General features: G+C 33.0%; 1 protein-coding gene and 1 pseudogene across 1 annotated transcript in view; one reads left to right on the forward strand and one right to left on the reverse strand.

Annotated features, from left to right (window-relative positions):
• Window positions 1-257: 257 nt before the first annotated feature.
• Window positions 258-14,041, forward strand: part of LOC145247516 (organic cation transporter protein-like) — a 58,555-nt gene continuing 44,771 nt past the window's right edge. The window contains exon 1 of the mRNA XM_080109331.1: window positions 258-750. Coding sequence (XP_079965457.1) covers window positions 608-750 — 143 coding nt within the window. The 5' untranslated portion in view covers window positions 258-607. The remainder of the gene's footprint in view (window positions 751-14,041) is intronic.
• On the reverse strand, window positions 13,563-13,716 carry LOC145247658 (U2 spliceosomal RNA; annotated as a pseudogene).

The following is a 14,041-nucleotide window of genomic DNA, read 5'->3' on the forward strand; positions in this document are numbered from 1 at the left end:
AAAACAGTAAACGCATACATACAGTAACAGTAAACGTATACATACAACAACAGTTAGTATATACATACAACAACATTTAACATACACATACCGAACCAGTCAACATATACATATACAACAACATTTAACGTATACATACAGCAACAGTTAACACACACACACACACATATATATATATATATATATATGTATATATATATATATATACAACGACATTTAATATATACATACAGCAACAGTTAGCATATACATACAACAAATAAATATACATATAGCAACAGTTTGCATATACAGAGAGCAACATTTAGCATATACATACAGCAAGAGTTAACATATGCATGTAGCAACATTTAACATATACATACAGCAACAACAACAACTAACATATACATACAACAACATTTAGCGTTTATATAAAACAACACTATACATCTACATAAAACAACACTATACATATGAATAAAACAACATTTAACATATACGTAAAACAACAGCTAACATCTACATACAGCAACTATTTACGTATACATACAGCAATCGTTAATATATACATACTGCAATTGTTTTAATATAAATTTCAATTCGATTTTCAAATAACAAGAGGATCATGAAGTATGATGACGTCATAAAAGCCATCGGTGGATGCGGGCGCTATCAAATCTTTATCCTCAATTTATTGTATGTTTGCACCATCTTTGACGGATTACAAATCGGAAGTATGGTTTTTATAATTCCGGATATAAAACACAGGTAATCATTTTTTTTCATTTTAAAAAAGTATTTTAGTTTGCTTGAAGCATTGCACCTGGTATATAAAGTGTTTGCTTGTTACATTTCTTGAATTTATTTGCTTTTAATTTCATCCACGTCTCTTTTTAAATTAACTGGAATGTAAACTTGTAGTCCCCCACCCAGATGGTCTTCTGCAAGTCAGTATTGAATTTTAGCCAAAAAAGTGAAGCATGCATGATCCCCCGTGAGTACACAATGAAAGAGGCATGCAAAATAATGACTAAGTTCAGCATTTGCCCCCCCCCCACTCATTTAGACCAAAAGTCCCTAGGGGACGTCAAATTCTAATGAAAATGAACAAACGGTGCAGTTTTAGGCCTTAACATATGTAAAGTTGAGTTCGGCACCATGCAAAAAAAGAAATGACTAAGTCCATCATTTGTCCCCCCACACACACATTTAGCCCCAACAGTCTTCAAGGCCTTAAATATATTAAAATTTGTGTTCAGCACCATCCAAACTGCTAAATATGCACACACACAAAATTTTGGACAAATATGGTAAAATAGTCCCAAAGAGTTATTAGCTCTAAAAGAGGTCCTGGGCAAACCCAAGAGTTATCGCGAAATATAGAAAAGCAAAATTATATATAAATCATTTACAACTTTTCAGAAAGTTTTATAAAAATCCAGGCATCAATTTTTTTTTTAATAAGCATAAAAGTGTCAATTTTAGCCATTTTGACCCGAAAGGTCCCTATTACAAGGGACATCATCGTGATTTCGTAGGAAAAATGTAGAAGAAAACGATTACAGACCACATGCGAGTCAAAAAGGAAAAAATCGTTTTTCTTCTACATTTTTTTCTACGAAATCCTGATGATGTCCCCTGAAATAGGGACGAAACGTTGATTACTATCTTATTAATTCTCGGGTTTCCTTCTTAAATAACATAACGTCAACCATCGCTTGTATTTTTATTTTATTTTTACTCATATATATATATATATATATATATATATATATATATATATATATATATATATATATATATATATATTTCGATCCTGGATAGAGGCAGTTTCCTGTCTAGCCGCACTGATGAGCTGTGAAACAGCGAAACAGTACTGTATGTGGAATATATATATATATATATATATATATATATATATATATATATATATATATATATATATATATATAGTCATCCACATACAGTAGTGTAAATCTAAAAATCTTGCTTCGAGGCGAAGGCATTATTAACCGAATCTATCGTTTGAAAAAAAAAAACAAAAAAACAACAACAACAAATCAAAAGTTATAAGCGATAAAAATAAACAGTAAATTCATCTAGGTTTCGTGGGCGGACTGTGGAAACATAGTCCGAAGTTCGATCCTTAGAAACAGTTGAGCTACGCTGATGAGAGTTAATGAAACTCGAAACACGAGTGTACCTAGATTACTGTTTGAAAAATAAAAAAATAAATAAAAATATTATATATAAAAATATATAGTCGTCCACACACAGTACTGTTTCGCAGCTCATCAGTACGGCTAGACAGGCAATTGCCTCAAGCCAGGATCGAAACCCGACCTCCCAAATGGCAGTCAAGGCTTCTAACAAGTACACAGTACGGCTGATGCCTCTGCTCGATTTGTTTATACAAAGAGCGTCGCTCAATACGCTTATGGCAGTTTGTATATCATTTCCCGATATGCTCAACCCAAGATAGGGAGCATTACACGGAACGGATTTAAACAATTTATTTGATCAGCATGAGTAGTTTCCCCTTAATCCAAATTCAAGTTTTCAAAATTTATACTTTTCTCTTCGAGAGTTCTGGAGATTTTCGAAAAAGTTATTTTGCATCATTCAGTTATTTTTCGTATCGAATTTTTTTTTTTTTTTTTCAGAATGGTCTTGAATCCATAAATATTTATAAGTTTATGTTAATATTAGTATATTACTATTTTGAATACACAGACACACACACACATACACGCACATACATATATATATATATATATATATATATATATATATATATATATATATATATATATATATATATATATATATATAATTATTTTTTTACTATAATAATTAAATACCTACAGACACTAGTGTTTCATCCTTTCGGGATTCTTCAGTGCAGGGTGTCACAATTACTACCAGTCGAACGATTCGAACCCCGCGACATCTCTGGCTCGATTAGCGGAGGCCGTATCCATTCGGCTACCATTAATCGTGTGAAATAGCGTTGAATTTTAAACATTTTAAATTAAATGTTCATTACGTCAGACAGACAGTGATCAAGTTGTTATACGACGATCTACGCATAAGAGCTAAATTGACCGACTTTTATTCAACAGAAAGTGCTCAACGATAAGAAACGTATTTCTTAAAGGGGCTGTCATAATTATTTTTTTACTATAATAATTAAATACCTACAGACACTAGTGTTTCATCCTTTCGGGATTCTTCAGTGCAGGGTGTCACAATTACTACCAGTCGAACGATTCGAACCCCGCGACACGAGACATCTCTGGCTCGATTAGCGGAGGCCGTATCCATTCGGCTACCATTAATCGTGTGAAATAGCGTTGAATTTTAAACATTTTAAATTAAATGTTCATTACGTCAGACAGACAGTGATCAAGTCGTTATACGACGATCTACGCATAAGAGCTAAATTGACCGACTTTTATTCAACAGAAAGTGCTCAACGATAAGAAACGTATTTCTTAAAGGGGCTGTCATAATTATTTTTTTACTATAATAATTAAATACCTACAGACACTACAAAGCTGAATGTGTGTGTGTCACGAATAGGCTTCTATATGGTTGACTGTTTAAAAAAACGTGATTACATATAATGATAGAAGATGTATTGAGACACAGGAATGGTTATGTTTGATCTGACAGAACAGTGGTTCATTAAAATTGTGGGGTCTGCGTTCGCAACTGGTCCACAAAGTATAGAAATAAAAAATAAAAAAATTAAAAATAAACGTTTACAAGTGTTTTTGATATAGATATACATAATAATACTTTGATAAATATGTTTTAACTTAAATGGGGATGGTATAATAAAATTGTGGGGTCTGCGTTCGCGCCTGGTCTCCATAGAATGGAACAAGGCACAAACTTTAATAAAGACTTTTCATATCTATCTGCGTAAGTATACTTTGATAATTATGTTTCAGTTTGAAGAAATATGGTATAATAAAATTATGGGGTGTTCGTTCGCACCTGACCTCCATAGAATGGAAATATGTCACAAAGTTTAACAAGGTTTTTTTAATATAAATCCACAGAATATTGTGATAAGTGTTTCAGTGTGAACAGGTATGGTATAATAAATTATGGGGTTTATCTATTTTATTTTTACTTTCATCATATTTTGCTTTGGTTTTGATGCCTCCAAATTCGAAGCTATCTCATTACAACCCTTCCTTTTTATAACCTATCATACTTTCATAAATCAGAGTCCATTTTCTGTAGGCTGTTTTTGGACCCAGTCAACGACGGATACTTTTGCTAGTATATATATATATATATATATATATATATATATATATATATATATATATATATATATATATATATATATATATATGGAACGTTGTCGCACTAACACACCAACACTACGGCTTTTAAAAAAATATTGAAAAAATTAATTCAGTAATCTCTTTATTTCTTTATTTCATTTAAATTATTTATTTATATAAACACGGATTACATCTTTTCGATTCCCCGGTCTATGCTTACTCTCTTCTTATTTTTTATTTCTCATGTCTATACTTATCTCCCTTTCTACATCTAAAATATCCGATAATCGTAAATCTTAATAGGAAAGAACGAAAGAAAATTAAAAAAATAAATAAAAATAGATTGAGATCCTTAATTTTAAATGAAGAATGAGAATGAACTAAGTATAAACTAATGTTAAACTTTATTTCCTTATTGAATAAGTTTTAAACAAAAACTTTTCTTAAATCACATAAATAGGTTAGATGATATTTTTGTAAATATTAATTACAAAGCAAATTTCAGATACGAAACTAACATATAATCGTAACAATATAACTTAGTTGATTAGTCCGGATTTAAAAAACAATTTAAATAAAGAAACAAAGAAATTTAATTTTGAAATCAATGAATAGTATTATTAAAACATATTAAATTAATATATTACATAGGTAATTAATGGTAACATTGTATGATATTTTGTTTGAATTTTTTTTTTAAATGGAGATACGAAAATAGGTAAATATATAAATCTTTAAAAATACTTTACAAGGATACGATATAGGTAAAATATTTTCGCTTGTTTTTTTTTTCCTTATAAGAGAAACGGTTTCCATAATGTTTTATTGTCAAAGTGTTTTACATTTAATAAGTCTAAAGAAAGGCTATTCTTTTGAAAATTTTAAAACGGCATAATGTTTGAATTTTTCCGAATAGTCTTGAAACAATTGTAACTAACGACGAAATACAATATTTGTTGCTATCAACACATTCTTTGAAGTCTTGGTTTTTGTTAAAACAGTATATATATATATATATATATATATATATATATATATATATATATATATATATATATATATATATATATAGTAGGTTCATTTCACAATCGGATTTCGGCGCGGTTTGCTTGATCTGTGTTGGTTAATAGAAATTCTTGTGTGCAGGGCGTTCGCTCAGTTGGTAGAGTGCTTGCCTTACATGCAAGAGGCTCGGGTTTCGAATCCTGAGTTCGGATTGTCTAACTGATGAGCCCAAATGAGGGTGAAACTCGAGTCTTGGATTTCCGGTTCTTTGACTGTCATGCGACGTTGTTTGGCTGTGGAATTTATTATATACAATCTCTCACATTCTGAAAACCATATATATATATATATATATATATATATATATATATATATATGTGTGTGTGTGTGTGTGTGTGTGTGTGTGTGTGTGTGTGTGTAAACTAACTTTATATACAAAAAGAAATTTATAGAGAGCAATATTACGCAGAGGTGAAACGGATAGATACGAACTGGAGATAATTAAGTTATCTTAAAGTTATGTGACTTAATTTGCTTCTGTTCGTATCTCTCCGTTATATCTCTGCATTGTATTGCCTTCTATAAATTGCTTTAATATTATACGCATTAGAAATGCACCAAGCAGCCTACACAAACCTAATAAATATATTTTCATCCACATGATTCTGGCAGGAGTAAAAATGTCAGACACCTTAGCTCCCAGTAAGTGCTCCAGGAATATATTGCAGAGCATGAGTGAAAAATTGGATAATTGCTATGGGAATATCAAATCAGTGCCTAGCAGGAAGGATCATGACATAACGAAAAGGTTGCGACGAGGCTACAAATTTTTGCAACAGACGTAAGGTTGAACTATTAGGTTGGTGCAAAAACAATGTCGTTTTTTACTTGAAGTTGAACGTCAAAAAGCGACATTATTTTTGACCAATCTAATATATACTGCCACGTCACAAGAAAACCACCTTACGAAAGCGAAAAGCTCCGAAAAAAAAAATATCTCATCAAAGTGACAAGAGAATACGGATTTTGTAAGAGATATGGACGTATACAAGAGGTGCATGGCTTAACTACTTACTGCTAAGGCCCAAGAGAACCATTCTACAAAAGCCAAAACTGCGTAACAAAGTCAAATATCTCATTAAAGCAGCAACGGATTAGTATTCTGCAAGAGAGAAGGGCGTATACAAAAGTCTTAAGACTGGTTTACTTATTGCCAACGCCCAAGAGAAACGCTTCAGGAAATCAAAGAAGCTCCGCAATAAAGTCAACTTTCTAATGTAACCGGAAAGGAATAAGGGCTATTCAAAAGAGCGTCAAAGTAGAAACTATGAAAAAAATCGGTGAACACATATCTTCACTATTCCTCAGACTAGAATCACAAAGAATCAACTTACGAAAACCAAGAAACTTCACAACAAAGTCAAAGATCTAACCAAGCCGAAAATGCTCTTTGTTTTCAGGAAAAATAGTTAGCTCACGGTCTACACGATGGTCACAGCGCCATGAAAACCAAGTCCTTTCAAACAATAGTAGCCTCCGAGAGTATTTCCAGCAAGGGCCTTGCCATTCCTTAGACAATTGTTACAAAGACTCAAATGAATCAACTAACGAAAGCCAAAAGCCTCCCCGACAAAGACAAAGATCTAACCAAGCCGGAAATGTTCTTTGTTTTCTAAAAATTGTTTAGCTCCCGGTCTGCACGAGGATCTCAGCGCCATGAAAACCTAGTTTCTTCATCCAGTAGTAGTCTCTGAGAGTATTTCAAGTAAAGGCCTTGCTATGCCGTTCTACATATTCGAAAAGGAACTCAGACTAAATTCAGATGTTGATACTAAGTTACTGCCTAGGTGCTGTTGGGAGAAAGTGACTGCGGGAAGGTCATATGTGTGTCAGCGGGACTCAGTTCCATGTCACACCTTCGGATAAAAAGACGACGTCACCAGCACCAATATGTGGCCCTCAACTGGCCTGATTACTACTCCATGCACTAATTTGTGTTGGGTACGAAGACATCAACTATACCGATTGCAATACCAACGATGGACAGTTCTGAATTTTTTGGTTGATGAATGTTTGGATTATTACGATTAATCAGACAAATAGTTTTCATCTTGAGTGTTATGTGCACAACGTTTCGGCCGATATAACCTCCGAACTTCATCAGGCGTCAAATTCGCCATGTTTTGGCTGGAAAAAAGGGTAGCTCTGCACTCTAAGGCTTAAGATCACGGCATCAGCAGAGAAATGGTCTCATAAATTCAAGTTTTTGTCCTTATCTGGTCTTCCATCGTCGGGTCCGTAGCGTATGGCATTTTATTTTATTATTAACGTGGTTAAACGATCACAACAATGGAAGGCAATAATTACTGAGGATACATTTAAGATACTCAGCATTCCTCTCCAGTCGCAGTTCACTCCCTGACGAAGGACTGAGCATTAGTTGGCCGAAACGTGGTGAAACAACAAATATGAAGGTGAGGATAACAGTTCGCAAATAAATAAATAAAATATACAAATTACTCATCTCAAAGGATTCTAATAATAATATAAAAAATGTCCTATTAATGTAAATAATACAAGATTAACTTATTCCTATTCACTCGACTCCTCACAAGAGCAAAGTTAGACACAAGGCCAGTTTTTGATATGGGAAAAATCCAACCACCCCAAAATGGGCACTCTAGATTGAAACTAAAATTAAAATTGCCTCAGTCTTGTATTATTTTTTGTTTGTTTTATTTTTACTGATAGAGAACAAAAAAAGATATAAAAAAAAAATAAATGAATAAAGTGTAGTATCAGAACAGATACTACACTTTGTTTCTCAACTTATTCCTATTTACTTGCCTCCCCACGAGGGTAGAATTAGACACAGGGTCGGTTTTTAATGTGGGGAAATCCCGCTCATCCCCAAAGGACACTCCAGATAGGAACCAAAATAAAAAATGGTCTTAGTCATGAGGGATTTCTCCTCCACTGACCGAGGACAGAAAAGATGAAGTGTAGCATCAAAACAGATACTACACTTTGTTCTTCACCTTACTGACAGAATCAAACTTGTGTTCAGGCGTTTCTTGGAGAAAGACGTCACGGCTGCTTGTTCAGGGCGACCTCATCTGTAAATGAACTGTATTCAACTAAGAGGTGCACTTTGAATTTTGAAAGTGTGATATTTTATTCTTTTAGTTTCCCAAAAGTGTCAAATATCCCCTAAACGCTTTGTATTCACTTTTACTAGTTAATGATAAAATCGTTTGTTTGTTTGCTTGTTTGTTTGTTTGTTTGTTTGTTTGTTCAACTAGGTCATGAGAAAAAAATAATACTAAGTTGAATTCGCTGTTTAAAAGTGCCTACGTTTGTTAATTGTAGGTTTAGCAGTTTAATTTTACGGCATATCAAACATTTTGGGTTATTTAATGCCGAATCCAGTAATTTTGAAAAGAAAAAAGTTTGCATGTATCAAGTTTTTTTGTTTTTTTTATTATTATTTATATCTTCAAATAGTTATTAATAGTGTTTTGTTTGGTTTGGTTTGGTTTGGTTGTTTAACAATATATCAACACTTTTTTTCCGGTTATTTAATGCTGAATTCAGCAATTTTATAAAACTAAGGTTTTACGTATCAAGTTTTAATTTATATTTTCAAATATTTATTAATAATGTTTTGTTTTGTTTAGTATTGTTTCCTTATTTAGTTTTACGGCATATCAACACTTTTTCGGATTATTTAATGTCGAATCCATTAATTTTGGAAAAAAAGCTTTTATGCTTCAAGTTGTTTATATCTTCAAATATTTATTCATAAAGTTTGGTTTGCTTGTTTTATTTTACGTCATATTAACTCTTTACAGGTTATTCAACGTCGTATTCATTAATTTTGGAAAAAATCTTTTATGTCTAAAGGTCTTTATATCTTCAAATATTTACTGGAACAATTTTTCAGCGAACTCACTCATATGTAATATATCGATGTTGGCATTCTGTAGATGTTCAGCGTAAATGGCGACGCCTTGATATTATTGTAGCTCTTTTGTTAAAACTGCAAAAGTATTTATCTTAGTTAGCAGGGGACGCCTGGCATAAAATACGCTTAAATATGATATTTTAATACATACAGATTACGTATATATTATTATAGAGTCAATTTAATGTAAAGTTGTGATTTCAAAAATAAAAAAAATATATAATATCCATATGACTTGGGTGCATCAGCTTTAATCGAAACCGAATCCAAAACTTATGAAGAAATATATATATATATGTGTGTGTGTGTGTGTGCGTGTGTGTGTGTGTGTGTGTGTGTGTGTGTGTGTGCACGCGCGTATATATGGTCATCTACATACAGTACTGTTTCGCTATTTAACAGCTCATCAGTGCGGCTAGACAGGCAATTGCCTCAAATCAGGATATATATATATATATATATATATATGCATATAGCAAAAATGGTAATTAGTAAAGACATGAAAAAAGTGTTCAATATTATTGCAGAGAAAATATATATTATTTTATTACCCCGTTATCTGCTTAGTTACACGTGTTTCGGTTGCCGAATCGTATCAACGATCCAGTAATTTCATCAGACTTTACAGAAAAAGATTTTTTCTGTAAAGTCTGATGAAGTTACTGGATCCTTGATATGATTCGGTAACCGAAATATGTGTAACTAAGCAGATAAAACGGCAGTAATATATATATATATATATATATATATATATATATATATATATATATATATTAAAATAAGGGAGTAGTCACCAACAATGTGTATTTTTTAACATTATTTTATTATTCCGTGTCTTGGTTTTTCATTGAGAATTATGTTTGGATCATTGTAATAATGTTTTGTTTTGAAATCGTTTACGCGCGTTTCAGACGGTCTGTGATGCGTCCTCGTCAGAAATTATTTTCAAATATATATATATATATATATATATATATATATATATATATATATATATATATATATATATATATAACTTAAGTTCCTTCGGCTATAATCGAAACCCAAACGAAAACTTATGACATCTTGATAAATTATTTATTACAAGAAATGGAATGTCATAACAATTAAATGACAGTCAATCGGAAGAAAAAAGATGTAAGCATGACACACAAAATAACACACACGCTATCGTATTAATACATGATTCATGACTAACAGGATTTGTAGAAATTCCACAGCGGCATATTTCCGATGTAAATAATTGCTTCTGTGAATGGAGACCCCGCGATATTATTGTAGCCCTTTTGATAAAACTGCAAAAGTATTTATGTAAGTAATCTAGTTCATGTAGTGTTAGAATATATTTGGTTCTTTCGGTTTGTCTATAATATCCTTATAGGAGTCTGTTACATATTTCCATTGTATGGACACCCGGTGCGAACGTAAACCCCACGATATCATTATACCATCTTTAGACAGAACACATACTACTCTTGGATCCTAACAAGAAGACCACTATGATATATTTTAGTTTCATGTACGCCTCAAAAGTAACATTATTTATTTATTTATTTATTTTTGCATTGCGTCTTCAATGATCGGGAGATCCTATTTAATAAAAAAGGATAGAAGGTGATAACATGCTACGAATATTAAATTAGCCCATATATTAATAATTTAATGTTCGCAGCATCCTATTACCTTCTATCTTCTTTTTTTAATAAATAGGATCTCCCGATCGAATAATTTAGAGAGATGCACTGTGAATTTTGCAAGTACATCAGTTATTGGCCACGAGAGAGCGTGCTATTCTATTATTTTCCCAAAAGTGTAAACTGTTTCTTAAACGCTTTGTATTCAGTTTTACTAGTTAATGATAAAACCGTCTGTTTGCTTGCTTGTTTACAATTAATAATTATAATTTATAATCTGGAAACCGTGACACACGTATGTACGTACGTTAAAGGTACTATGGTATTAATACATAAATGTTGGTTTGAATATCTCGTTTTACGGTATGTCAAACCTGGAAAGCCTCATCAGTATGCCCTTTATTAAAGAATTCAGGTGATAACTCGTCTCCCTCTCAGTAACGACCAATAAGTCTCCTGTGTGTCATGAGTAAGTTGCTGGAGTCCGTATTAAATAGAGAAATAGTCAACCACCTCAGCAGAAATAACCTTCTCAGTGACATGCAATATGGTTTCCGTTCTGCAAGATCTACCGCAGATGTGCTAACAGTTATATCTCATAGGATTAGTGAATCTCTTGACAAAGGCTTCCTTTCTAGGGCAATTGCTCTTGACATATCAAAGGCCTTCGATAAGGTATGGCATAAGGGCCTACTTCACAAGATTTCCAGCTACGGTATAACTGGAAATGTTTTCTCAATCATTAAATCATTTCTGTCTGATAAGCTCATAAGAGTAGTGGTTGATGGGTAGAAATCAGAGGCCCTTAGTATTAATGCTGGAGTCCCTCAAGGGTCCATCCTGGGCCCAACTCTCTTCCTGATCTACATCAATGATCTCCCAAAACACATACTTAAATCTTTCGTTGACATCTATGCTGATGACACGACCATCTATGGCAACAAATCAAAGGCCGTAAATGACAAAGCTCTCTCTGATCCTCTCTCCTCGTATCTCGAACGCGTGGTATAGTGGGGGAAGAGGTGGCTGGTTACTTTTAATGCATCTAAAATCAAGCTCTTATCTTTACATCATCAACGCTCTGATCCCCATCTGGCATCAATTGAAATGGATGGCTCTCGTCTAGGGGAAGCTCCATGTTTTGATAAGCTTCTGGGCTTGACCTTTACTCCTGACCGAAAATGGAACACATACATCAAGTCTGTTGCCAAGGTCACTGGAAAAATGGTAGGATTCTTCTACCGCCCCAGAAAATATCTCACTGCTGATTCAATTCTCTATCTATATAAAAGCCAAGAACGTCGAAGGATGGAGTACTGCTGCCACATCAGGAGAGATGTTGCGAGCCTGTCTTTGTTTTATCGTTACTTCCATGGCAAGTGCTTGTGTGAACTCCAATCTCTGGTCCCCCCTCGCCAATATTTCACGAAAAACACCCGTCTAGCTGAAACGACTGCCAAAAATTTCCCCACTCTTTATCTGTGCCAAAACCAAAACGTAGATTCCATGAACAAAGCTTCTTTCTTAGAAGTGCACGCCTGTGGAACTCTGTTCCGTTTGCCTGTTTCTCACCTGACTACAACCTGGATGTCTTCAAGTCCAACATAAACAAATTCTTGATGGCCCGCCCTTAAAGTAAGAAACTTTATCAAATCTCCAATACTAACATACTGTACACGCACTAACTCTTATCTCCGAGTGGCTTCCGGGCCTTGATAAGTGGTGACCACCTTTAAAAAAAAAATTCAGGTTATTTGATGCTGAATCCATTAATTTCGGAATAACATTTTTATGCTTCAAGTTCTTTATATTTTCAAATCATGATGTTTGATTTGTTAAACAAAATAATTTTTGATTGTGACTTTGCAGAACATGATTGAGTTTTGCAAAGGAAAACAAAAAAAAAATGGCATCAATGTTTGGTGCATTTTAGGCCATAAACCAGTATCTTCAGACAGCCTAATCTGGTAGTACCAGGAATGTATTTGTGCGTGTCTTATAGAAAGAAAGATTAGATAATCTTATCTCTGAGGAGGAGATAACTCGTATTGAATGTAATTATCGCTGAAAAATAACAACAAAAGTCGATATAACTTTAAAGGCGATAAAATAGCTTAAATTTTCGAACTAGGCCTTGTAGTGTAGTGGTACGCATGCATGATCATAGACTCTATGGTTGGATGTTCGCACCCTGGCATAATCTGATGAGCTGTAGATACAACAAAACATGTATCCGTGGATAACTATATATATATATATATATATATATATATATATATATATATATATATATATATATATATAGTAAGTTACAAAATGTATATGGCGATAAAGCTACACTGAATCTTCCGCGTTTCATCCACTCTAGGATTCTTCAGGCTTATGCGCATAAGCCTGAAGAATCCTAGAGTGGATGAAACGCGGAATATTCAGTGTAGCTTAATCGACATATACATTTTATAACTTACTAACTAGCTCTACCTACTTATTGAGCACTTTTGAAGTAAATACTTACAGTTTACGCATAAATCTATACTTTTGTATATTAATTTTATGTAAGTAAATTAAGTAGTTATATATATATATATATATATATATATATATATATATATATATATATATATATATATATATACCTATTTACTATGCCTCCCCACGGGACAGAGTTAGACACCAGGGTCGTTTTTTAACGTGGAGAAAAGGTACAAAAATAAAAATTGTCTCAGTCGTGAAGGATTTATCCTCCACCGAAAGAGAACAAAAAATAGAAGTGCAACATCTGAAGAACAGATACTACACTTTGATCTTGACCAAAAGGCCAAGACATTATTAAATATAACGGCGATACTTTGCTTTATGTTTTTTTTTTGGGGGGGGGGTCGATTTTCCGTATAACCTTTTTTTTATCAAAATCTAAAATATTACTGAAAGCTTCATATTTACAAGCGTTGTTTTTGTTTTTGGCTTTGTCTTTGTCTTGGAAAAAAAACCAACACCATCAATGTTTGGTGCATTTTAGGTCAGCAAGCCAGTATCTTTAGACAGCATAATCTTGTAGCACCGTACGTTAATTTCTGGAAAACTTTATAAATAATTTTCGAATATGCATGTTTCTATTATTTATAGGTGCAATATTAAGGGGATCTATTATTTAT

This window comes from Euprymna scolopes, chromosome 25 (genome assembly GCF_053919585.1).
Source record: "Euprymna scolopes isolate OS-2025 chromosome 25, ASM5391958v1, whole genome shotgun sequence".
Taxonomy (NCBI): domain Eukaryota; kingdom Metazoa; phylum Mollusca; class Cephalopoda; order Sepiida; family Sepiolidae; genus Euprymna; species Euprymna scolopes.